Below are 26595 nucleotides of genomic sequence, written 5' to 3'. Positions count from 1 at the left end.
TTAAAAATGGCCGACGAGGTAAGGGAAACAAACACAGTTGTTGAAGAAAGCGATGTTAAAGAGGAACCCAAAGTTTTGGAAGTTCTTCCAGACAGCCACCCTGTTGGCATTAGCAGCGATGAAGAGGCGCCAATAGACAAACCGGCGACCGAGAGCAATTGGTCAACACCGATCCTGTCGCTGGCACGGAAGGCGACCGAGACGATCAGCAGTGGGGTCACCTACGGTGCAGCTTTGAGAAACGCAACATCGTCGGGATCTGCCGCTAGCTCTCCTACCAGTCCGACTAAACTAAAGTCTACCGAGAATGACAACAACACTAACCAATACCTACCAGGCACGTAAGGTTATTGTATTTCACGCCAATATGGAAGCATAAAAACTTACTAGGGAGTTACGTGCTGAACTACTTCCCTCTTCTGCGTCTCTGCTGTCAACACAGCACATGACTCCTGCCTAGCGAGGAAATTAGAATGGCAACATAAATCTAGACTAACACTCTATATTTATCCGTGGTCATGTTTTAGTGTTTTTTTTTTTTTTTTTTTTAAATTACTTTTGCACAGAAACTCAGTTTATGATCTCTTCCCACCTATTTTTATCTCCACATTTCAATTTAAGGTCTTTATTGTCATGGGAAACATATGTTTACACTGCCAAAGCAAGTGAAATAGACAATAAGTTAAAGTGAAATAAACAATACAAAATTAACAGTAATACACTCAAAAGTTCCAAAAGAATAAAGACATTTCAAATGTCATTATGTTCATATATAGTGTTGTAATGATGTGCAAATAGTTAAAGTACAAAATATAAAATAAATATGGGTTGTATTTACAATGGTGTTTGTTCTTCTGGTTGCCCTTTTTCTTGTGGCAACAGGTCGCAAATCTTGCTGCTGTGATGGCACACTGTGGTATTTCACCCAGTAGATATGGGAGTTAATCAAAATTGTATTGGTTTTCAAATTCTTTGTTGGTCTGTGTAATTTGAGGGAAATATGTGTCTCTAATATGGTCATACATTTGGCTGGAGGTTAGGAAGTGCAGCTCAGTTTCCACCTCATTTTGTGGGCAGTGTGCACATAGCCTGTCTTCTCTTGAGAGCCAGGTCTGCCTACGGCGGCCTTTCTCAATAGCAAGGCTATGCTCAGTGAGTCTGTACATAGTCAAAGCTTTCCATAATGTTGGGTCAGTCACAGTGGTCATGTATTCTGCCACTGTGTACTCTCTGTTTAGGTCCAAATAGCATTCTAGTTTGCTCTTTTAAAAAATATATAAATTCTTTCCAATGTGTTAAGTAATTATGTTTTTGTTTTCTCATGATTTGGTTGGGTCTAATTGTGTTGCTGTCCTGGGGGTCTGTTTGTGAACAGAGCCCCAGGACCAGCTTGCTTAGGGGACTCTTCGCCAGGTTCATCTCTCTGTAGGTGATGGCTTTGTTATGGAAGGTTTGGGAATCGCTTCCTTTTAGGTGGTTGTAGAATTTAACAGCTCTTTTCTGGCTTTTGATAATTAGCCTAATTCTGCTCTGCATGCATTATTTGGTGTTTTACGTTGTACGCTGAGGATATTTTTGCCAAATTCTGCATGCAGAGTCTCAATTTGGTGTTTGTCCCATTTTGTGAATTCTTTGTTGGTGAGCGGATCCCAGACCTCACAAGCATAAAGGGCAATGTGTTCTATAACTGATTCAAGTACTTTTAGCCAGATCCTAACTGGTATGTTGAATTTTATGTTCCTTTTGATGGCATAGAAGGCCCTACTTGCCTTGTCTCTCAGATCGTTCACAGCTTTGCGGAAGTTACCTGTGGCGCTGATGTTTAGGCTGAGGTATGTATAGTTTTTTTCTGTGCTCTATGGCAACGGTGTCTAGATGGAATTTGTATTTGTGGTCCTGGCGACTGGACCTTTTTTGGAACACCATTATTTTTGTCTTACTGAGATTTACTGTCAGGGCCCAGGTCTGACAGAATCTGTGCAGAAGATCTAGGTGCTGCTGTAGGCCCTCCTTGGTAGGGGACAGAAGCACCAGATCATCAGCAAACAGTAGACATTTGATTTCAGATTCTAGTAGGGTGAGGCCGGGTGCTGCAGACTGTTGTAGTGCCCTCACCAATTCGTTGATATAGATGTTGAAGAGGGTGGGGCTTAAGCTGCAACCTTGTCTCACCCCACGGCCCTGCGGGAAGAAATATATTTTTTGCCAATTTTTACCGCACACTTGTTGTTTGTGTACATGGATATTATAATGTCGTATGTTTTTCCCCCAACACCACTTTCCATCAATTTGTATAGCAGACCCTCTTGCCAAATTGAGTCAAGCTTTTTTGAAATCAACAAAGCATGAGAAGACTTTGTCTTTGTTTTGGTTTGTTTGTCAATTAGGGTGTACAGGGTGAATACATGGTCTGTCATATAGTAATTTGGTAAAAAGACAATTTGACATTTGCTCAGCACATTGTTTTCACTGAGGAAATGTACGAGTCTGCTGGTAATGATAATGCAGAGGATTTTCCCAAGGTTGCTTTTGACACATATCCCACGTTAGTTATTGGGGTCAAATTTGTGGCTTGAGGTCATCACTCCTTGGTTCCAAATATTGGGGAATATGCCAGAGCTGAGGGTGATATTAAAGAGTTTAAGTATAGCCAATTGGAATTTGTGGTCTGTATATTTAATTTAGGATACCATCAACCCCACAGGCCTTTTTGGGTTGGAAGGTTTGTATTTTGTCCTGTAGTTCATTCAATGTAATTGGCTAATCCAGTGGGTTCTGGTAGCCTTTAATAGTTGATTCTAGGATTTGTATTTGATCATGTATATTTTTTTTCTGTTTGTTCTTTGGCTCTATAACAAACAGATTGGAGAAGTGGTTTACCCACACATCTCCGTTTTGGAAAGATAACTCTTCGTGTTGTTTGTTTAGAGTTTTCTAATTTTCTCAGAAGGGGTTAGATTCTATTGATTCTTCAATTACATTGAGCAATTTCTCTCTCTCTCGTTCTCTCTCTGTCTGTAGCAGTGAAGGACCATATGGCTGTGGAGCGCTCCAACCTGTTCAGTATGATGAAGCTGAGTATTAAGGGCCTGATCCAGTCTTCTCTAAGTCTGGGCAGAACCATGGACTCTGACTACCCGCCTCTGCAGCAGTTCTTTGTGGTTCTGGAGCAGTGCCTCAAACACGGACTGAAAGGTGAGACTTGCTCTAGAACAGGGGTGACCGGACAACCCTCAGTCTGGAGCGCGACTAGGTGTGTTGCGGACTTGATTAGCTCAGTCAGTTTTGTTACTTCAGTGCTGGAGTGAAGGTCTGCACAACCAATTGCTCTCCAGTAGCAGAGTTGGAGACTGTAGCATTCTTGCGGCACTAGTTTCCACCCTTTGAACACTACCTAAACATTCTCCTTTCTTCTATCTCCCTCTCTCTCTCTGTAGTGAAGAAGTCATTCATCAATCAGAATAAGTCTATCTGGGGTCCTCTGGAGCTGGTTCAGAAGCTGTGTCCTGATTCTGCTGATATTACCACCAGTGCCAGAGACCTGCCAGGGCTAAAGACTGGGTTGGGTCGGGCTCGGGCCTGGTTGCATCTGGCCCTGATGCAGAAGAAGTTGTCTGACTACCTGAAAGCCCTGCTGGACCGTAAGGACATCCTGGGGTGAGTACAGCGCAAGGCTCTGCTGCTAGAACTGAATCAGTGTGATAAACATGTAATTCCGGTAAGCATTTTGAGTCCTATTCATGTTTACAGTAGTTATTGTCTCTATCTTAGGAAATCTCTCTGCCTCCTTCCTCCTACAGTGAGTTCTACGATCCAGGAGCGTTGATGATGGAGGAGGAGGGGACAGTGATAGGAGGGATGCTGGTGGGGCTAAACATCATTGATGCTAACCTCTGTATCAAAGGAGAGGACCTGGACTCCCAGGTGGGGGTCATAGACTTCTCCTTGTACCTGAAGGACCCTATGACCACTGAGACCACTAAGGAGTAAGTACAGTGTCTTTCCTCCCTCACACCAAACACACTCCTCTCTTTGTTTTTCCTATTTTCCTTTCCTCTCGCTCCTCTTCTCTTTCTCAGTGATACAAAGATAAACCATCAACATAAACCACACTCCTCTCTCTCTCTCTGTTATTCTCTCCTCTCTGTCAGTGATGCTAAGTTGACGGCCATATTGGACCAGAAGCACTACATCGAGGAGCTGAACAGACACCTGAGCTGCACCGTCACTGACCTGCAGGCCAAGATGGACTCCATAGAGAAGACCAACAGCAAGCTCATTGAGGAGGTCAGGAGCTTCTGAATGTGTTGTAGTGATTATGAAGTTAGAGATATCTATTTGGGATGCATCTCAATCCACTGTAGACCATAAGACATCCCTAAAATCGGTCTTCTCACAAAAACGTCACAAACACGTCTGTAGCTTCCAAATTGTTTTGCCTATAAAACTATTACCCCTCTATGGGAAGATGAAACTCTCACGAACACGATGGTGTTCTCCGTTTTGCCCTACGACCCCCACAAGCGTCTTGGGACTCGTCTGAAGTTGGTACAGCCGATCTGTCAACTTCCGTCTGTAGCGTCCAAACAGTTTGTGCTACACACTAATATGACCCCTCTATGGAAAGGTGAGTCTCTCACAAACACGTACGTTTTGCTCTAGGATGCCCACAACCCCCACAAGACTAGTCTGAAGTTAGCCAGATACCAGTTTTAAAAAATTAATGGAAGTGTGTGTGTACAGTATATGGAGATAGTTTAGTGCCTAAAATAAGGGGTTAAATACATGTCCAGAAATCTGTTTATCCATGTATGACGCTATTATTCGATGTGTTTCTATGGGCTAAAAGCAGTGAGGCCAAATTCAATGTTTTTATCCCAAAAACAATTAATGGCACAGGTGTCAAACTCATTCCACAGAGGGCAGAGTGTCTGTGAATTTTCGCTCCTCCCTTGTCCTTGATTGATGAATTAAGGTCACTAATTAGTAGGGATGGGTACCGAAACCCGGTATTCAACGGGCCCCGGGGCTAAATTATGAAAGACCGTAGTATCGATAAGCTCCAATGTTATCGGTTCTGCTTTCGGTACTGGAGAAATTAAGAAAATACCTAATTTCCTAATTATTATTGCTACATAAACATTATCTTGTACATTTTCTCACCAACCGTTTCTAATTTGCAATAAAATGAAGACATTCATCTATGAACCATTTTTTCTATTCCCAATCCAGAAGTGAGATCTCTCTCACACACACACACACACACACACACACACACACACAAGAAAGACCCTGTTCTTAATTAGTGACGATGGCAGAGAGAACAAAACGTGCAAAAGTGTGGTTACACTTCACCAGAGGCGATGCTGATAATGCTCGTTGCCACAAGTGCAACAAGACTTTTTCTTGTAAGGGCGGAAACACGAGCAATCTGTCCAAACATCTATGGAAAGTGCATCATGTACAGGCAGAGAAATGCACAGTTTGACTGCCTAGCTCGTAGTTCATCTCTCGTTGTCCGATCTACGTTAGGTATGTTGTCTCTCTTGTTGCGATGTGTGTGTTGTCCTATATTGTATTTATTTTTTAATCCCCCGTCCCCACAGGAGGCCTTTTGTCTTCTGGTAGGCCGTCATTGTAAATAAGAATTTGTTCTTAACTGACTTTCCTAGTTAAATAAAATATATGCTAGCAGCCTAGATCCCACACAGAGTTAACTAAATGATGCGAACTTGGGTTCATGATCAAAAGGAACCATTAGCCAGCTGATTGTTTAGCTGTGGGTGCGTTCAGAAATTCAATCACTCATTTAAAGATCTTGCAACTTTTTTGTTAAAGTTGCAGCTACAATGAACCAACCCACTCCTCCCTCTAATACCACTGGTCCAAGCCAAAGACAACCCCAAAGCCCCTTCACGCTGGCAGCTAGTGGGAGGATGACTGAGGAGAGGGTGAATGAGTGACACCTAGCCGTGACCAAGTTCATAGTGAAAGGCCTACACCCCTTTGCAACAGTGGAGTCCAAGGGCTTTAGGTAACACTCTATATATTGAGTTGTATTCATTTTTAGGATATAGTAGTATAAAAGAGTTGTATGTTAGTCCCATCACTCCACAATACACAACAACACAATAATTCAATAATGATAATTCAACACAAACTCTTTTTTAATGTAGGGAGATGAGCAAGGCCCTCAACCACAAATAGTGATCACTGAGCTGTGATCACTGAGCTGAAGGATGTGCCAAAGCTGGCCATCACATCAGACAGGTGGACCAGCCCCTGTCAGGACCACTATCTCACTGTTACAGTACACTACACAAGCCAGGGCAGTGTAAAACAGAAGGTCCTCCACACCAGGGCAGTGTAAAACAGAAGGTCCTCCACACCAGGGCAGTGTAAAACAGAAGGTCCTCCACACCAGGGCAGTGTAAAACAGAAGGTCCTCCACACCAGGGCAGTGTAAAACAGAAGGTCCTCCACACCAGGGCAGTGTAAAACAGAAGGTCCTCCACACCAGGGCAGTGTAAAACAGAAGGTCCTCCACACCAGGGCAGTGTAAAACAGAAGGTCCTCCACACCAGGGCAGTGTAAAACAGAAGGTCCTCCACACCAGGGCAGTGTAAAACAGAAGGTCCTCCACACCAGGGCAGTGTACAAATCACAAACTGGTGAAGTAGTGGCAGAGGAGATCTCAGACATTCTGGAAGAGTTTGAGATGGAGCCGAGCAAGATTGTAGCTGTGACTGTTGATAATGCTGACAATATGGATGTTGCCATCAAGAGGCTACACGTCTTAAAAATAGGATGCTTAGCACACACATTGAATCTGGCAGCACAGAAAATCTACTGAATGACTTCCATTGATAAATGTCCAGCCGAATCAGAGCTGGTCGTGTGGTTCAAGAGATCCTCGATGTCCAAAACAGTCTTGAAGGAAAAACAGCAGCTCCTTGGTAAGAAGCCAGTTCAATCTATTAAAGTATTATTTTTAAATTCCCACATTTAACAATTTAATTCAATATTCAAGTTTGAGGGAATTAAATGTTTTTTGTTGTTTCAGGCATTCCGCAACATCACTCATCCTTGATGTCAAGACCAGATGAAACTCGTTCTATCTAATGATGGAGAGATTCATGAAGCAGTATCAGTATCCAGCCATCCAAGCAGCAGCCTTGGACCCACGACTGCGAAAAGCAATGACCAAGGACAACCTGGACCGTCTGAAGGACGAGGCCTTCCATAAGGCTGAGGAGTTTGTCCAGCTCATGAGAATCCTCCATACATCCACACTGTGTGTGTCATGTGAAAAGAATACCCCCTGTGGACAGATCAAACCCATCCTCCAGAAACTGCAAGAGCACTTCACTGTGAAGCATGAAGATACAACGTCTGTGGCAACCATCAAAGAGAAGGTGTGGGAGAACCTCTCCGAGTGCTATCAGGTTGAGGACATTCAAGCTTTCCTGCATCGGGGAGGCAGGTAGCCTAGTGGTTAGAGCGTTGGACTAGTAACCGAAAGGTTGTAAGATCGAATCCCCGAGCTGACGAGGTAAAAATCTGTCGTTCTGCCCCTGAACAAGGCAGTTAACCCACTGTTCCTAGGCCGTCATTGAAAATAAGAATTTGTTCTTAACTGACTTGCCCGGTTAAATAAAGGTAAAATACATTTTTTAAAATGAGGCCACAGCAATGGACCCCAGATTCAAAGGGAGGCCGGTGAGTGACGCCACCTGGGACAGGCTGAGGAAGGCAACTGTTGAGAGCAACGCCAGGGCTGTCAGAGGAGCCGGCGCAGACAGACACAGAGCACCAACAACAAGAGGAGTCTGAAGGAGAGGAAATGGAGGAGACAGTCCCACCATTGTACAAAACAAGGAGTGCCTTGGAGGAGCTTTTTCTCAGAGGTGGACAGGGAGTTGAGGTTGACGATCCAACAAGACACCTCGTCCCTCACCCTCAGCCAGCGTGTTGACCTAGAGGTCGAGCTCTACAAAGGCCTCCCTCCCATCCCCGTGGCTGAAGATCCTGTGATGTGGTGGTGGGAGAAGAGAGCTACTCTGCCCCTCTCCACAAACATTGCAACAAGCTACCTCTGTGCTCAAGCCTCCTCCACCCCTAGCGAGAGGGTATTTTCGACTGCAGGGAACACAATAAGCCAGGAGAGGTCCTGACTTCTGCAAGAGAAGGCAAATATGTTGATCTTTCTCCAGAAGAACTGCTAAGAACTGTTAGTCCTTTTGCAGCCTACCTGCAGGCTCCACCCGTGTTGTTCTATACCACTGTCTTTTCTTTTGCAGGAAAATATTATTTATTTCATTTGTTTTACATTTCCATCAACACAACATTTGTCTATAATAGTAATTTGTTCAAAACATTGCTGTTTCTTTTGCTGTAAATAATTATTTATTTTACATTTCAGAAAATAAAGCAATGTTGATTCTGTTTTTAATTTGTTTTGGTTTTTTTTCCATAAAAAATAACAAAAAGAACCGATAAGAATACCGTTAAAGTACCGGATCGATAAGCAGTATCGGTAAGAGTAGTAATACCGTTAAATTCTTAACGATACCCATCCCCACTAATTAGTAAGGAACTCCCCACACCTGGTTTTCTCAGGCTTAATTTGAAGAAGAAAAAAAACTGCAGTCACAAGGCCCTCCATGGAATGAGTTGGACACCCCTGCCTTAAAACCCCTACCCTAAAATTCTAAATCAAATGGCTAAATATATGATCATTGGTATGACCATCTTAAAACAATTCCATATGTTAGCTTAGAACCCCCCCCCCCCCGACTTAGACTGTGTTATAATAACCATAGTTCTCATGGGTGTCTTATAACCCTGTGTAGAGCTAATGTATGTGTTATAACTAGCGATGTAACGATTCACTGATGCACATCGGTCCCCAGTTCAAATGTTTAAGATATGAGTACATCAGTCCGTGGGACACCAAACTGATCCAAATGTAACATGCATCAGTCAGAAAATCTATTCAAACGTTACGAATCGCCAGTTCACTAAAATGTTTTGCTCAAATTACTTTCTACCTTCAGAAAATTCCATTACGGATTTTTCTGAAATTTCGTTACGATCTGGTAATGTAATTTCGAGTTTTAATCACCCAATAATTCATTAAAACAAAGGATATCAGTAAAAACATTAACTAATTGATAGATCTACCTTTACTTGTTACTTCTCTGAACTGTCATTATATTCCCTTATGAGGGAGAGAAATTAGAAAATATCAGGATATGTGGGTTTTTGGTAATGGAATTTCAAGGCACAAGGCAATATTTCTCAAACTTACAGAAGGCAGAAAAATGATCTTGAACTAAATAGAAGTGTTGATATTAGTTGTCAGGGGTCTTTACTTCTACATTACTGTGTGTTGATGTATGTATGATACTTTAAGTATTTTTCTGGTAGATGTTTTCTAAGACCCTTTCCATCTGTTTGACAACAAATCAAAACCTTTGCTTAATTAATCCACATTTTTAGGATGGAACATAAAAAAAATACAAAAAACATATATATACAGTGGGGAGAACAAGTATTTGAAACACTGCTGATTTTGCAGGTTTTCCTACTTACAAAGCATGTAGAGGACTGTCATTTTTATCATAGGTACACCTCAACTGTGAGAGAAGGAATCTAAAACAAAAATTCAGAAAATCACATTGTATGATTTTTAAGTAATTAATTTGCATTTCTTTGAGACTGTGTTCCCAGCTATCTTCAGGTCATTGACCAGATCCTGCCGTGTAATTGGAGTATTTACAGAAATGCTCATAATAAACATTGATGAAAGATACAAGTGTTTTACATGGAACATAAATAAACTTCTTAACAGCTTCTACCCCCCCAGCCATAAGGCTGCTGAACACAATTAATCAAATGGCTACCTGAACTATTTACATTGACAGCTTCTACCCCCCCCCCCCAACCAGTCAATATCTGGTGTGACCACAATTTGCCTCATGGAGCGCGACACATCTCCTTCACATAGAGTTGATCAGGCTGATTGTGGCCTTTGGAAAGTTGTCACACTTCTCTTCAATGGCTGTGCGAAGTTGCTGGATATTGGCCGGAACTGGAACACGCTGTCGTACACATCAATCCAGAGCATCCCAAAGAGGGTGACATGTCTAGTGAGTATGCAGGCCATGGAAGAACTGGGAAATGTTCAGCTTGCAGGAATTGTGTCCAGATTATTGCGACATGGGGCCGTGCATTATCATGCTGAAACATGAGGTGATGGTGGCGGATGAATGGCACGACGATGGGCCTCAGGATCTTGTCACGGTACCTCTGTGCATTCAAATTGCCATTGATAAAATGCAATTAATTGTGTTTGTTGTCCGTAGTTTATGCCTGCCCATACCATAACCCCACCGCCACCATGGGGCACTCTGTTCACAGCGTTGACATCAGCAAACTGCTTGCCCACACAACGCCATACACGCTGTCTGCCATCTGCCCGGAACAGTTGAAACTGCGATTCATCCGTGAAAAGCACACTTCTCTTCTCCAGTGTGCCAGTGGCCATCGAAGGTGAGCATTTGCACACTGAAGTTGGTTACGACGCCGAACTGCAGTCAGGTCAAGACCCTGGTGAGGACGACGAGCACGCAGATAAGCTTCCTTGAGACGGTTTCTGACAGTTTGTGTAGAAATTCTTCTGTTGTACAAACCCACAGTTTCATCAGCTGAGCCGGGTGGCTGGACTCGATCACGCAGGTGAAGCCAGATGTGGAGTTCATGGGCTGGCGTGGTTATACGTGGTCTGCAGTTGTGAGGCCGGTTGGATGTACTGTCAAATTCTCTAAAATGACATTGGAGGCCGCTTATGGTAGAGAAATTAACGTTGAATTCTCTGCCAACAGCTCTGGTGGACATTCCTGCAGTCAACATGCCAATTCCACTCTCCCTCAAAACTTGAGACGTCTGTGGCATTGTGTTGTGTGACAAAACTGCACATTCTAGAGTGGCCTTTTATTATCCCCAGCATAAGGTGCACCTATGTAATGATCATACTGTTTAATCAGCTTTTTGATATGTCACACCTGTCCGGTGGATGGATTATCTTGGCAAAGGAGAAATGATCACTAACAGGGATGTAAACACATTTGTGCACAAAATTTGAGAAATAATCTTTGTGCATATGGAATATTTCTGGGGTGTTTTATTTCAACTCATGAAACATGGGACCAACACTTTACATGTTGCATCTGTTTTTGGTCAGTATCCATCACTTACTTACTTACACCCACACAACTCAGCTCAGGCAGATCCAGCTCAGAGGCCTAGCTCATGAGCGCCTTCAGCAGCAGATTACAATTTTTATGGAAAATGTATGTGTTTTGGCAACAAATGTTAGTGCATCGGATCGCATTGATTCGTTGCTCTAATCAAATCGAATCGCACCGACTCATTTCCAACTAAAACGTATCTGAGCCCATGTATCTAGATACATGGAAAGATTCACATACCTAGTTAAAACCCTACATAGTCCTTATGAATATGTTATAACCCTATGTAGTTATGGATGTGTTAATAACCCTTTGTTTTTATGGATGTTATAACCCTATTGTCTTGGGCTGTCTAATTTTTTAAATTATTATTATCAAGTTAATTGCTAAACTTTACAAGAATATTGATGTCTTCATTTTGTGTAAAGTAAGTTAGCAAAATTAGGTAAATTGTGAAAAGCACACTTTAACCTCAATGTCAACTTGTTTTTACATGGCATTGTAGATTTTAGCTGTATAGATGATCTATTTAGATGTTTTCAGTGTATTTTAACACTTTCAGACAATGCGATTACTCTCAAGGGGGAAAAACTAACCCTACATAGTGCTTATGGATGTTATAACCCTACATAGTGCTTATGGATGTGTTATAACCCTACATAGTGCTTATGGATGTGTTATAACCCTACAGCTGACTGCAGCGACAGACAGGATTAACTCTTTACGGGAGGAACAGGAAACCCTGAGACATGAGAATGAGACCATCGTCCAGAGCAGCCAGAAGAAAGAGGAGGTCAGGATACTCTCACTCCCTATGCATCTGCAACCGTTTTCAGTCTGTCCGACTGTCATCTAAGTCAGACAATATGAAGAGATGGCATTTCACGTCCTGTGTGATTTCCTAGGCGACCCTGGAGGACAGTGCAGTAGAGCTGGAGACATACAGACAGACACGGCAGGGCCTGGATGAGATGTACAGTGTGGTGTGGAAACAGTACCAGGAGGAGAAGCGCATCAGACAGGTGTGTGTGTGTGAGAAACAGCGAGATGAACAACTATCTCTACATTTCTTTGAGATCCTAGCTAACTAACATGTGTTATACTGCCTCTACAATAGGTGTGTGTGTCCCTGTACCTTTTATTCCTGTGTGTAGGAGTTGGAGAGGGAGCTGGAGCTGCAGGTAGGACTAAAGCAGGAGATGGAGATGGCCATGAGGCTGCTGGAAAAAGACACACATGAGAAACAGGACACACTGCAAGCTCTCCGACAACAACTAGACCAGGTCAAAACCCTCAACCTGCAGATGTTCCATAAGACACAGGTAACACACACGGACAGAAATACACAGACACACACAAGCTCAAGCAAACATGAAACACACACATACTCAGCAACACCTCTTGACAGAGAGTGTGTGTGTGTGTGTGTAGGACTGTGAGCGCGAGGCCCAGATGAAGGAGGAGGAGGAGGGACAACTGGAGGAGAAGATGAACCAAATGGAGACCACCATTAAGGAGATGGAGCAGAGGTTTGTGTGGATGTGTTTAACCAGAAGTCCCTACAAGAATAGTAAACAAACTAAATTTGACCAACTGGGGACATTTTGTTAGTCCCCACAATGTCAAATGATATTTCTAGGGGTTTTAGTGTAAAGGTTAGAATTAGGTTTGGGATAATGAACTAGGGTTAGTTTTAGGGTGAAAGTTAGGGTAAGGATTAGAGAAAATAGGATTTTGAATGGGACTGAATTGTGTCCCCCCACAAGGTTAGTTGTACAAGACTGTGTGTGTGTGTGTGGTGCAGAATGGTTTCCGTGTTTTAACATGATTGAAAACTAATTGTAGCCCATGTATTTTCAGACTGCAGAACTCTGAGCGTGATCGTAGACAGAGTGACCAGACAGAGAGAAACATGAGGACCGAGCTGGAGGGCAGAGTAGACTCCCTGCAGAAACAACTGTCTGACCTGGACACACTGAGGTACGTATGGACACACACAGACACACACACACACAGACACGTTGTGACCCACTCCCCCCTGTCTCTCTAGGCTGGGTCTGGAGAGTGATCTGCGCAGTGAGAAGGAGCAGAGACAGGCCATTCAGAGAGCTCTACAGAGAGAACAGGACAACAGCACTGAGCTACGCACCCAACTACAGCAGATACAGGGGCTACACACGGTCAGTGTCTCTCTCACACACTCAGAGAGAGAAAAGAGAAGTCTACCTCCCATTTTTCTTCTGAGCTTGTTTATGTGTGTCTCTAGGAGTTGCAGGATGTTCGTCAGGAGAAGCAGCAGCTGCAGCAGACCTGTCAGGATCAGGAGACGGCCTTACAGGACATGGGCCTACACCTCAGCCAGTGAGTACCGTACTAGACGACCTTACAGGACATGGGCCTACACCTCAGCCAGTGAGTACCATACTAGACGGCCTTACAGGAGATGGGCCTACACCTCAGCCTGTGAGTACTATACTAGACAGCCTTACAGGAGAGGGGCCTACACCTCAGCCTGTGAGTACTGTACTAGGTGGCGTTACAGGAGATGGGCCTATACCTCAGCCAGTGAGTACCGTACTTCCTTACAGGAGATGGGCCTATACCTCAGCCAATGAGTACCGTACTAGACGGCCTTAAAGGAGATGGGCCTACACCTCAGCCAGTGAGTACTGAACTAGGCTGCCTTACAGGAGATGGGCCTACACCTCAGCCAGTGAGTACTGAACTAGATGGGCTTACACCTCAGCCAGTGAGTACTGAACTAGGCCCACTCCTAATCCTCTTAACATCCCTCTTCATTTACTTCCTGTGTTCCATCTGTTTTATCTTTGTGTGACTCACTCGTAGGTCTAAACTGAAGATGGAGGATTTCAAAGAGGTCAACAAAGCCCTGAAGGTAAGGAGTTCCCCGTCCTACATTAACACTTCCCCTAGCCCACCGTTATACCAAGTCTCTATGGAGTTTACTAGTGAAGAACAGATGAGACATAGAAACACCGCTGCTCATAGGATCCTTCAGGTACAAGGAGAAGTCTATGACTCCCACCTACACGACAGACACACGCTCACTCATTCCTGTAATCATTTGTGATTGAGCATTGTTGTCTGTCCGTGTCCATCAGGGCCAAGCCTGGCTGAAAGACGATGAGGCTACACAGTGTAAACACTGTCAGAAGGAGTTCTCTATCGCTCGCAGAAAGGTAAAGCTCTGTCCATCCATCAGTTGTGGACTATGGTCTGTGGCAGATGTAAAGAAAGATTTATACTGAACAAAAATATAAACGCAACATGACAACAATTTTACGGAGTTACAGTTCATATAAGGAAATCAGTCAATCTATGGATTTCACATGACTGGGCAGGGGTGTAGCCTGGAGGGAATAGGCCCACCCACTTGGCAGCCAGGCCCAGCCATTCAGAATTAGTTTTTCCCCACAAAAGGACTTTATTTCAGACAGAAATCCTCAGTTTCATCAGCTGTCCAGGTGGCTGGTCTCAGACGAACCCGCTGGTGAAGAAGCCAGATGTGGAGGTCCTGGGCTGGCATGGTTACACATGGTCTGCGGTTGTGAGGCCGGTTGGACGTACTGCCAAATTCTCTAAAATGACATTGGTGGCTGCTTAAGGTAGAGAAATGAACATTGAATTTTCTGCCAACAGCTCTGGTGGACATTCCTGCAGTCAAGCATGCCAATTGCACGTGCCCTTAAAACTTTAGACATCTGTGGCATTGTGTTGTGACAACTGCACATTTTTGTGGCCTTTTGTTGTCCCCAGTACAAGGTGCACCTGTGTAATGATCATGCCGTTTAATCAGCTTCTTGATTTGCCACTCCTGTCAGGTGGATAGATTATCTTTGCAAAAGAGAAATGCTCACTAACAGGGATGTAAACACATTTGTGCACAAAATTTAAGCGAAAGCTTTTTGTGCGTTTGGAACATTTCTGGGATGTTGTATTTCAGCTCATGAAACCAACACTTTACATGTTGCGCTTTTTTATATTTTTGTTCAGTATATAAATGCCTTTATTTGAAACGATCTCATTTGCCACAAGTGTTACAAATAGTTATACTTGGACATGTGTTTTCTCTCCCTCTGCAGCACCACTGTAGGAACTGTGGAGATATCTACTGTAACAGTTGTTCTAATAATGAGTTGGCCCTGCCCTCCTACCCTCGACCTGTACGGGTCTGTGACATCTGCCACTCCCTACTGCTGCAGAGGAGCACCTCTTCCACCTCCTCTTGACACACAAGCAGATCCTCATACACACACTCCTCTTGACACACAAGCAGATCCTCATACACACACTCCTCTTGACACACAAGCAGATCCTCATACACACTCCTCTTGACACACAAGCAGATCCTCATATACACACTCCTTCTCACGCAAGCAAACAGACACTCACACACACTCAATCTTTCTTCTCTCAAGTCATTGCAGTGATCTAGGCTACTGTGCTCAAAGCCCGCAGTACTCTTGGTCATTGAGAACACATTTTAATCCAATTTGGGCAGGAACAGATTTGGTGTGATCTATAAAGTTCTGTTTTGCCACTTACCTGAAATTCAGGATCTTTGGGCACGGTTGACTTTTGAACTGTAGAGGTTTCTACCCTCTTCTTGTGCTAATACTGCCTTCTCTCTTTTAAACTCATCTGGGGGGATTTCACTCAATAATATCACTAAATAGTGAGTCAGCGGGGCTAATTGTTCATTGTTACGAACTAACTCCATTCCCGTATATATATATATAAGATGCCAAATGATAGTTGAAGGGAGCCACAGTGTATTGGAACATCAGTGTTTGTTGTAATATATGAATGACCGACTATGCAACAATATCTCAATTGTGGGAAAATGTTAGACGAACTGACCTTCAATAAAAGCATTGAAATAGTTCAAGAAAAGCAACGTTGATTGACTTTATTATAGTAATTTAGAGCAGGAGTTTTGAAAAGGTCTTAGAGCTGATTTATATAGATAGAATCATGTGAAAGTTTCACTTCGTGAGGCAAAGGAACGGATGACTACAGAATGTTCTTAACACATCATGTCTATTTTAGAATGTATATAATGAGTTTTGTGCATACTAACAGCCATTTTCTGACCAGTCATTGGGGCGTGTTTTGAGCAATGTTTTCTATCAAGATATTTAATAAAAACTTATCTGAATGAGTTTCTTCTTGACTGTATGGGAAACTACTCACCTCAAAGACATGTATACATCTTAAAATTGTATTCACTCTTGTGCACCTTACAAGAAATACAAAGAATTCTGCATAGGCAGTAGAAAGAAACCTTTATAACAGAAAAACGTAAGGTTTGTTTGCCAACTAAGTAAAGCATCCATCCCTCGTGGAGAATTCCCCCCAAACCCTCCCATAACAATCACTTCAATATAAAACTAACTTAAATGTGCTCTTTGTTCACCATGTAAAATGTCAACTTCACACACCATTATTTTAACATTGTTTCAGACTTCAACAAAGGCTAGATATTTTTGCAGCTACTGGAGAAAAGTCCAGGAACATCTAGAATACTATTTACAGAAGTGTTGGTTCATACACTCATATGACAGTCAGGCAGGGTCAATGCTTTTCACTTATGAAAATGTAGAATTGGAATTTGGTTTACTTTCTGAATTGACTGGAATTTAAATTGAATTTACCCCAACCCTGCAGTCAGTTACTTAATGCTCGGGTTAAATAAACAGACTGGGTCAATCAGAGTTGGTTGTTTTGAATCTTCGTTAAAACACACTTCCTGGTAACGATGACGAAACAACCACGGTCATAGTCTGTGTTGCTGCAGTATCATACAGTTTGTGTTGCTGCAGTCATGTCATTAACAACAGTAGGAGAGGATGGAAACAAAACGGCTCTAATTTCTACCAACCTAACTTCAAAAGGAGGCTCAATCATGAATACAATCAGTCTAAAACAAAACATTTCCCAACCCTCACTATAAATTGGCTCAGAACTACAAAACCCATCCAAAAGACCAGGTGAGAACTACAATTCCAGTCCTTCCATCCGAACACATGCTGGATTAAAGACCTACATCCCCCATCCTGACCCCAGACCATTGGAACTCCTGCCTCCTCCACTGCCGCCATAGTAACTGCTGCTCATACCGCCCTGGTTACCTGACAGGAGAGAGATACACACTATAGGACCGAGGAGTTCAGAGATCACACAGTCTAAAGCTTGATAGTCCGGGTCATACGCAGATACATACATATCAGTGGTGGAGGTGGGTGTGTTTTACAGAGCTGATACTCACTATAGTCACTGTAACCTCCCATGCTGCCCTGGCTGCTGTAGCCTCCAGAGTATCCAGAGCTCAGCCCTCCACTGCTATAGGAGGACTGGCTCCCCATACCCCCCTGCATCGGACTGCCGTACGAGCCATTACTGCCCCCTGCTGTAGAGTTCAGGAATAGCTCCACATAGCGGTGCTCTGCAAGACAGAGACAGCTGGTTAGTACATGCATTTAATCATAAGGAGGGAAGGCTGGGAAGGAGGAGGAAGAGAGAACGTTTTTAGAGTGCCTTTCATAATGGCGGTGGCCGGCTAAAAAAATGTATAAAAAGATCAGACTCACGCATATTGGCCTTGTCCTTCGACATGGCTGCCACAGCATCCTCATGTGTAGCAAACTCCACGTCAGCCTCTCCTGTCACTCTGCCGTCAGGACCGATCTCCACATGCACTCTCACTGGGTTCAGAGGAGAGAAGAACTACAGAGGGAGGGAGGAAGCAGTGTGTTATTCTCACCGTCTCTCACACAGACCATTCTTAGTAGGAGATCCTAGAACTCACATTGTAGATGTCAGTCTCTGTGGCTCTGTAGGGCAGACCCCTCATGTGAACACAGTGACCTGTGGTGCTCTGGAAGGAGGAGCTACTGTCACCATACCGCCCATCAGACACACCTGAGGTTAGACACATACACCTTAGTTATGGAGAGACTGGTCTGGGACATGGAGACATCATACCGTGATGATAGAGGGCTAGGAAGAGCATGACTGGAGACATCATACCGTCATGATAGAGGGCTAGGAAGAGCATGACTGGAGACATCATACCGTCATGATAGAGGGCTAGGAAGAGCATGACTGGAGACATCATACCGTCATGATAGAGGGCTAGGAAGAGCATGACTGGAGACATCCTACCGTGATGATAGAGGGCTAGGAAGAGCATGACTGGAGACATCATACCGTGATGATAGAGGGCTAGGAAGAGCATGACTGGAGACATCCTACCGTGATGATAGAGGGCTAGGAAGAGCATGACTGGAGACATCATACCGTCATGATAGAGGGCTAGGAAGAGCATGACTGGAGACATCCTACCGTGATGATAGAGGGCTAGGAAGAGCATGACTGGAGACATCATACCGTCATGATAGAGGGCTAGGAAGAGCATGACTGGAGACATCATACCGTCATGATAGAGGGCTAGGAAGAGCATGACTGGAGACATCATACCGTCATGATAGAGGGAAGAGCATGACTGGCATGGGAAGAGCATGACATAGGGCTAGGAAGAGCATGACTGGGAGACCATCATGTTATGATCCATAAACATTTATGACTGATAATGGCTCCCAATTAATCCAGTCGGATGAAACAAACACACACACACCCTCTCCCCAACACACACCTCCACCATAGCCTCCGCGTCTAGTCCTGTCGTAGGAGCCCCCTCCTCGGCCCCCCATCATGTTGTACCCACGGCCCCCAGACGGTCTGTCATAGGGCCCCGGTCTCTGCATCCCCATAGGTTTCCTCTGGGGTTCGTAGTGGGTCCTCACCTCGGCACGGCTGCTCTTGAAGATCTCAACGTACCTGAGACACATACAGTACACACATCACCATGAAGACCCCACCACACAGGAGGAGGTGTAGACTACAGCTAGCTACTGTACAGCTCCTAAGGCTGAATCAATGTGTCTGTTCAAATGGAAAGGGTACCAATATAGTTGGGTGTTCAATATGCAGGTGATGAGCTGACATTTTGGTGTATTTGCTTGTCATTGAGGGTACTGATAAAGTTGGGCAATTCAGGACAAGTGCTGCCATGTGCAGTACTGCTCCATAGGTAGGTGAGTCTTGAACTATGTGAGACTTGATCTGGTGGGTAACAGTATACTGTCTAGTATAAGAGCCTTGACAGTACAACAGGCACTTTTCTTATGGTCACCTGCAGATACCCGATACAGTTAACACTGATGTTACAGTACAATCTGTGTCCCTGCTATGGTCATTGTCCTGTTGTTATCCATGGAGACCCACTCTCTGAGCATTACCTGTGAGTGACAGTGTGCAGGGTCCATGTCCTCATGTTGATTGGCCTTCAGTGAGTTAGAACACCTGGGAGAATCCTGTCTGTCTATTGGCTACCTGTAGTGATGTTTAGTGCCCAGGAACCAATCAGCTTCACTCTTAAGAATCAGGGTAAAATGGATATGCCCAAATTCAACTGCAATTTTTACTCTGCACTCTCAACCAAACTTGGTGACAAACCTGAGAGCTTACAAGATACCTCGGCACTAAACTCAGAATATGATCTATCTCCCAATGGTTTAAGAACAAGAGAATGTGCTTCCCAAAGACTGCTGTGAGTGAATGAGTGTTAGTGTGTTCTGATCTAATATTGTAACTATGTGTCTTTACAATCAATATCTGAGTATGTGTTGTCTTAAATTAACTGTTCTGTTGAGTGTCAGTCAGTTATACCTGTGGTTAATGTTTGTAAGTTGTACACCATAAGAACAGCAACTTTATCCAGCCAACCAACCAACCATCCCCACCTGTGCCCTATTCTTTCCTTGTGTTTCTTTAGAGCCTTTTCAGCTATATCCTGTGAAGCAAACTGCACGAAGGCCTCCCCCGTACTCCTCCCCTGGAAGTCCAGCGGCAATGTTATCCCATTTGGCACGATTTCCAACCCTTCAACCCAAGGACAGATAACCCCAGTGGGGGACACAGTAAATCACATGCCCAGTTACAGAAAGGTAGCTTTCTCTGTTGTTGCTTTATTTATTAATGAAAACTATGCATTACGACATGTACTGTACATACCAGGTGAGTATTTTTAACCAATGAGACTCAGCAACCATTCAGGCTACTTACTTTTACTGCATTTGGGGGAACATAAAGGAGGATGAGAGGAAAGAGTGTCGAGAGAGAGAAAAGGAGAGAAAATTAGAGAGAGAAAATGAGAAGGAGAAAATTAGAGCGAGAGAGAGAAGGATACAGAAGAGGAAGCGACTGTAGGTGTGAAGGAATGAAAATGAGTGGCTCTGGCAGTACTTGTGTTACCTTTAGTACCCACCCATTCTATAATTGTCCCAATGGGATGAATTACATCTTTGTTATGATATAGTGGGTTCATGGGAAAACACCAAAGGACAACTGTCAAAGAAAAGTGACAGACGGGACTAGCATGTCAGGCCAAATTATTGTACAGAATAATTCATTTTAAAAGTGTTCATTGGGACCAAAGCAGTGATAGAGAAACTTAGGTGATGGGGGAAATCCTGGACAAACTATAGCTTATATAATGTAAGTCGCTCTGGATAAGATCGTATGCTAAATGACTGAAAAATGTCACTTATCCTGGATCATTGATGAGGGCTGAGGACGGTTTACCTCCTCCTACAGGATGTTATGGGGGTGTTCATGTGAACCAGTGGGAGCTAGCTACTGGTACCTGAGAGGAACTGGACAATCTCCTCCTTGCTGCAGCCGAAGGGGAGGCCTCGAAGCCTGACTAGGCCGTCTCCAGTCGTTTCTGGGCTGTTTGGACCAGAATGTTTCATCACCCAGTCCATTTCCACGTTGTTGGATTTGAATACTGTGGACAAACAAGTCAAGTCAACACAAAGACCAAAGTCACTACTGCTAGTGTTACATAGTGTAAAAGGTTGAGAAATGTAGCCTAAAGTGAAGTCCCAAGGCACATATTATGCTTCAGCTGCGAACACTGAAACTTCAGGAAGACTTGGGCAGTGATACACAAACACAGACACAGACACACACACACACACACGCACACACCTTCCACATATCTGTGGCCCATGGTTTCTCTGTCCTTCTTCACAGCGATCTTCAGGTCATCCTCATTCTCCAGCTCAACGAAGGCCTCTCCGCTGGGTCGGCCCTCACGTGTGGAGGTAAAATGGATGCTGGTGCCATTGTTGGCGATTTTACATTCTATATGCCAAGAAGAGGGTAGAGGGACTCACAGTTATCTCAGAAGTGAGAGGTGTAGGCTATAAAGGTGTTGAGCAAGCTATTCAGGTTTTATCGTAAAGGTGTTATTACCTGAGAAGAATCTCCGTACTTCCTCCACAGAGCAGGACCATGGTAGGCCTCTCACACGCACCACGTAACCCTCTCCATCAGACATGGTTGCTATTCTCTTAACACTGAGGAAAGTAAAGAAGCATGAGGGTATGTTTGCAATGCTTAGATAACGTTAGCTAATTACCTTTACTCAGCTAATTACCTAGCCCGCCGTCTACATTGTATTTTACTTTTAGGTAAGTGAATGAAGTTATGTAGCATTTGCAGCAATTTAAAATGTCTAACGTCACAAGACATGATTAGCTATCTAACATTAGGCTAGCGCATTATGAATGTAGCTACTAACTATGAATTGTTGAATTGTTGCTACTAGCTAGCTAACGTTAGTTATATACATTTAGCTGGCTAGCTAAATCCATTATCACGAAACATTCTATTTCATTTACATATAAAAAACTAACTAGATTAAGTCAATGTGTCTAACGTTATTAGATAATAATAATTTCATTATCACCGACAGTCAGACACAAATGTCAGGCCTGGCGTTAGCTAGATAAGTTAGCGCTAACGTTCGCTACCTGGCTTGCTAGCTTGATCACATTGGCTGACCTAAACAGCAAGCAAGGACTCGCAAATTAAAGGTATTATCACAAATCACATTCGTTGAAAAATAAACATAGATACCTGTTAATTTGAATTCAGTGACAATATTATCACTACCACGATTGCTAGTATAGCTAGCTACCTGTGTTTCGGGGTGTCAGGTCGGTCTGTTTCTGCTAGCTAGCTCCTAGCTTGCTAACTTGGTCCACGCCCAAAAAGTATGACGTAGCCTATATGGGCCCCCTTTTTCCTGAGGAAACTGTAAATTGGAAACTGAACTGTACCAATGCTGAAGACTAAATGAGACCTATCTGGCTTCTTGGGAAACTTGCAAGCTATTTCTTGCTGTCAGATGTAACATTTACATAGCTTTCCATTGCTCTTGAGAAAATGCACTCCCATTACTCTAAGGTACATTCCTAATATAAAACTTAAAAATGTACATTTTAAAATTAAAGGCCCAGTGCAGTCAAAATTCAGTTTCCTGTATTTTGTATCATATTGTACAACGGCTGATGAAACTAACACTGTAAAAATTAGCAAAAAATATATCACTGTTATTTCCTGATAGTTGCTGGTTGAAAATACAATCTACATTGGACCTTCTAATAAGCAGGTTTGCATAGGCTGAAATGTCGATTTTTCCATGGTGACTCACCATGCAGTAAATTGGTTAATAGACCAGGAAGCACCTTTAGGGGTTCCACCAGTGTTGCAATCTGAGGAACACCTAAAGGTGCCTCCAGAAACCTTTTCTTATTAGAGTGTGGCGCAATGGGATTAAGTGCATTTCAAATCAAATCAAATGTATTTATATAGCCCTTCTTACATCAGCTGATATTTCAAAGTGCTGTACAGAAACCCAGCCTAAAACCCCAAACAGCAAGCAATGCAGCTGTAGAATCACAGTGGCTAGGAAAAACTCCCTAGAAAGGCCAAACCCTAGAAAGAAACCTAGAGAGGAACCAGGCTATGAGGGGTGGCCAGTCCTCTTCTGGCTGTGCCGGGTGGAGATTATAACAGAACATGGCCAAGATGTTCAAATGTTCATAAATTACCAGCATGGTCAAATAATAATAATCACAGTAGCTGTCGAGGGTGAAACAAGTCAGCACCTCAGGAGTAAATGTCAGTTGGCTTTTCATAGCCGATCATTAAGAGTATCTCTATCGCTCCTGCTGTCTCTAGAGAGTTGAAAACAGCAGGTCTGGGACAGGTAGCACATCCGGTGAACAGGTCAGGGTTCCATAGCCGCAGGCAGAACAGTTGAAACTGGAGCAGCAGCACGGCCAGGTGGACTGGGGACAGCAAGGAGTCATCATGCCAGGTAGTCCTGAGGCATGGTCCTCGGGCTCAGGTCCTCCGAGAGAGAGAGAAAGAAAGAAAGAAAGAAAGAAAGAAAGAAAGAATTAGAGAGAGCATACTTAAATTCACACAGGACACCGGATAAGACAGGAGAAGTACTCCAGATATAACAGACTGACCCTAGCCCCCCGACACATAAACTACTGCAGCATAAATACTGGAGGCTGAGACAGGAGGGGTCAGGAGAGGGTCAAACAGGCAGGATATAACCCCACCCACTTTGCCAAAGCACAGCCCCCACACCACTAGAGGGATACCTTCAACCACCAACTTACCATCCTGAGACAAGGCCGAGTATAGCCCACAAAGCTCTCCGCCACGGCACAACGCAAGGAGGGGCGCCAACCCAGACAGGAAGATCACGTCAGTGACTCAAACCACTCAAGTGACGCACCCCTCCTAGGGACGGCATGGAAGAGCACCAGTAAGCCAGTGACTCAGCCCCTGTAATAGGGTTAGAGGCAGAGAATCCCAGTGGAGAGAGGGGAACCGGCCAGGCAGAGACAGCAAGGGCGGTTCGTTGCTCCAGAGCCTTTCCGTTCACCTTCACACTCCTGGGCCAGACTACACTCAGTCATATGACCTACTGAAGAGATGAGTCTTCAGTAAAGACTTAAAGGTTGAAAACGAGTCTGCATCTCTCACATGGGTAGGCAGACCATTCCATAAAAATGGAGCTCTATAGGAGAAAGCCCTGCCTCCAGCTGTTTGCTTAGAAATTCTAGGGACAATTAGGAGGCCTGCGTCTTGTGACCGTAGCGTACGTGTAGGTATGTAACGGCAGGACCAAATCGTAAAGATAGGTAGGAGAAAGCCCATGTAATGCTTTGTAGGTTAGCAGTAAAACCTTGAAATCAGCCCTTGCCCTAACAGGAAGCCAGTGTAGGGAGGCTAGCACTGGAGTAATATGATCAAATTTTGGGGTTCTAGTCAGGATTCTAGCAGACGTATTTAGCATTAACTGAAGTTAATTTAGTGCTTTATCCGGGTAGCCGGAAAGTAGAGCATTGCAGTAGTCTAACCTAGAAGTAACAAAAGCATGGATACATTTTTCTGCATCATTTTTGGACAGAAAGTTTCTGATTTTTGCAATGTTACGTAGATGGAAAAAAGCTGTCCTTGAAACAGTCTTGATATGTTCGTCAAAAGAGAGATCAGGGTCCAGAGTAACGCCGAGGTCCTTCACAGTTTTATTTGAGACGACTGTACAACCATCAAGATTAATTGTCAGATTCAACAGAAGATCTCTTTGTTTCTTGGGACCTAGAACAAGCATCTCTGTTTTGTCTGAGTTTAAAAGTAGAAAGTTTGCAGCCATCCACTTCCTTATGTCTGAAACACAGGCTTCTAGCGAGGGCAATTTTGGGGGTTCACCATGTTTCATTGAAATGTACATCTGTGTGTCATCCGCATAGCAGTGAAAGTTAACATTATGTTTTCGAATGACATCCCCAAGAGGTAAAATATATAGTGAAAACAATAGTGGTCCTAAAACGGAACCTTGAGGAACACCGAAATGTACAGTTGATTTGTCAGAGGACAAACCATTTACAGAGACAAACTGATATCTTTCCGACAGATAAGATCTAAACCAGGCCAGAACTTGTCCGTGTAGACCAAATAGGGTTTCGAATCTCTCCAAAAGAATGTGGGGATCGATGGTGCCAAAAGCAGCACTAAGGTCTAAGAGCATGAAGACCGATGCAGAGCCTCGGTCTGACGCCAGTTAAAGATAATTTACCACCTTCACAAGTGCAGTCTCAGTGCTATGATGGGGTCTAAAACCAGACTGAAGCATTTCGTATACATTGTTTGTCTTCAGGAAGGCAGCGAGTTGCTGCGCAACAGCTTCTTCTAAAAAAAATTGAGAGGAATGGAAGATTCGATATAGTCCGATAGTTTTTTATATTTTCTGGGTCAAGGTTTGGCTTTTTCAAGAGACGCTTTATTATTGCCACTTTTAGTGAGTTTGGTACACATCCGGTGGATAGAGAGACGTATATTATGTTCAACATAGGAGGGCCAAGCACAGGAAGCAGCTCTTTCAGTAGTTTAGTTGGAATAGGGTCCAGTATGCAGCTTGAAGGTTTAGAGGCCATGATTATTTTCATCATTGTGTCAAGAGATATAGTACTAAAACACTTGAGTGTCTCTCTTGATCCTAGGTCCTGGCAGAGTTGTGCAGACTCAGGACAACTGAGCTTTGGAGGAATACGCAGATTTAAAGAGGAGTCCGTAATTTGCTTTCTAATGATCATGATCTTTTCCTCAAAGAAGTTCATGAATTTATTACTGCTGAAGTGAAAGCCATACTCTCTTGGGGAATGCTGCTTTTTAGTTAGCTTTGCGACAGTATCAAAAATACATTTTGGATTGTTCTTATTTTCCTCAATTAAGTTGGAAAAATAGGATGATCGAGCTAAAGTGAGGGCTCTTCGATACTGCACGGTACTGTCTTTCCAAGCTAATCGGAAGACTTCCAGTTTGGTGTGGCGCCATTTCCGTTCCAATTTTCTGGAAGCTTGCTTCAGAGCTCGGGTATTTTCTGTATACCAGGGAGCTAGTTTCTTATGACAAATGTTTTTAGTTTTTAGGGGTGCAACTGCATCTAGGGTATTGCGCAAGGTTAAATTGAGTTCCTCAGTTAGGTGGTTAACTGATTTTTGTCCTCTGACGTCCTTGGGTAGGCAGAGGGAGTCTGGAAATTCATCAAGGAGTCTTTGGGTTGTCTGAGAATTTATAGCACGACTTTTGATGCTCCTTGGTTGGGATCTGAGCAGATGATTTGCTGCGATTGCAAACGTAATACAATAGTGGTCTGATAGTCCAGGATTACGAGGAAAACATTAAGATCCACAACATTTATTCCATGGGACAAAACTTGGTCCATAGTATGACTGTGACAGTGAGTAGGTCCAGAGACATGTTGGACAAAACCCACTGAGTCGATGATGGCTCCGAAAGCCTTATGGAGTGGGTCTGTGGACTTTTCCATGTGAATATTAAAATCACCAAAAATTTGAATATTATCTGCTATGACTACAAGGTCCGA

The 26595-nt window shown here is 43.6% G+C and overlaps 2 protein-coding genes across 9 annotated transcripts; one reads left to right on the top strand and one right to left on the bottom strand.

The window, feature by feature from the left end:
- LOC120047917 (RUN and FYVE domain-containing protein 1-like) lies at positions 1 to 16443 on the top strand. Of its 6 annotated transcripts, XM_038993527.1 has the most exons (16): positions 1 to 337; positions 3022 to 3195; positions 3438 to 3657; positions 3801 to 3986; positions 4152 to 4287; positions 11944 to 12045; positions 12158 to 12274; positions 12407 to 12574; positions 12684 to 12781; positions 13113 to 13232; positions 13303 to 13432; positions 13519 to 13613; positions 14100 to 14148; positions 14375 to 14452; positions 15356 to 15513; positions 15550 to 16443. In XM_038993527.1, exons 1-15 carry the CDS (start codon positions 7 to 9, stop codon positions 15500 to 15502), a joined length of 2151 nt encoding a protein of 716 aa, XP_038849455.1. In that variant the 5' UTR covers positions 1 to 6; the 3' UTR covers positions 15503 to 15513; positions 15550 to 16443. The 6 variants fall into 6 exon arrangements, 3 of the variants coding, with proteins under 3 accessions (XP_038849455.1, XP_038849456.1, XP_038849454.1); XR_005476948.1 differs by lacking the exons at positions 15356 to 15513; positions 15550 to 16443 and adding an exon at positions 13841 to 13965 and having other exon boundaries at positions 14375 to 14432; XM_038993528.1 differs by having other exon boundaries at positions 3025 to 3195; positions 15356 to 16443.
- LOC120047919 (heterogeneous nuclear ribonucleoprotein H-like) lies at positions 16157 to 22388 on the bottom strand. 3 transcript variants are annotated; one of them, XM_038993530.1, is made up of 10 exons: positions 22321 to 22388; positions 21594 to 21697; positions 21327 to 21482; positions 20980 to 21123; positions 20078 to 20216; positions 18928 to 19112; positions 18082 to 18194; positions 17864 to 17999; positions 17542 to 17718; positions 16157 to 17404 (listed from the first exon to the last, which is right to left on the bottom strand). In XM_038993530.1, the coding sequence occupies exons 2-10, from the start codon at positions 21676 to 21678 to the stop codon at positions 17316 to 17318; spliced, it is 1224 nt and encodes a 407-aa protein (XP_038849458.1). In that variant the 5' UTR covers positions 21679 to 21697; positions 22321 to 22388; the 3' UTR covers positions 16157 to 17315. The 3 variants fall into 3 exon arrangements, with proteins under 3 accessions (XP_038849458.1, XP_038849457.1, XP_038849459.1); XM_038993529.1 differs by having other exon boundaries at positions 22260 to 22383; XM_038993531.1 differs by having other exon boundaries at positions 17301 to 17408; positions 22260 to 22383.
- Between the last annotated feature and the right edge of the window lie 4207 nt (positions 22389 to 26595).

Source organism: Salvelinus namaycush, chromosome 5, assembly GCF_016432855.1.
Source record: "Salvelinus namaycush isolate Seneca chromosome 5, SaNama_1.0, whole genome shotgun sequence".
Taxonomy (NCBI): domain Eukaryota; kingdom Metazoa; phylum Chordata; class Actinopteri; order Salmoniformes; family Salmonidae; genus Salvelinus; species Salvelinus namaycush.
The sequence above is the reverse complement of the archived record's forward strand: the minus strand, read 5'-3'. Positions and strand labels throughout refer to the sequence as shown.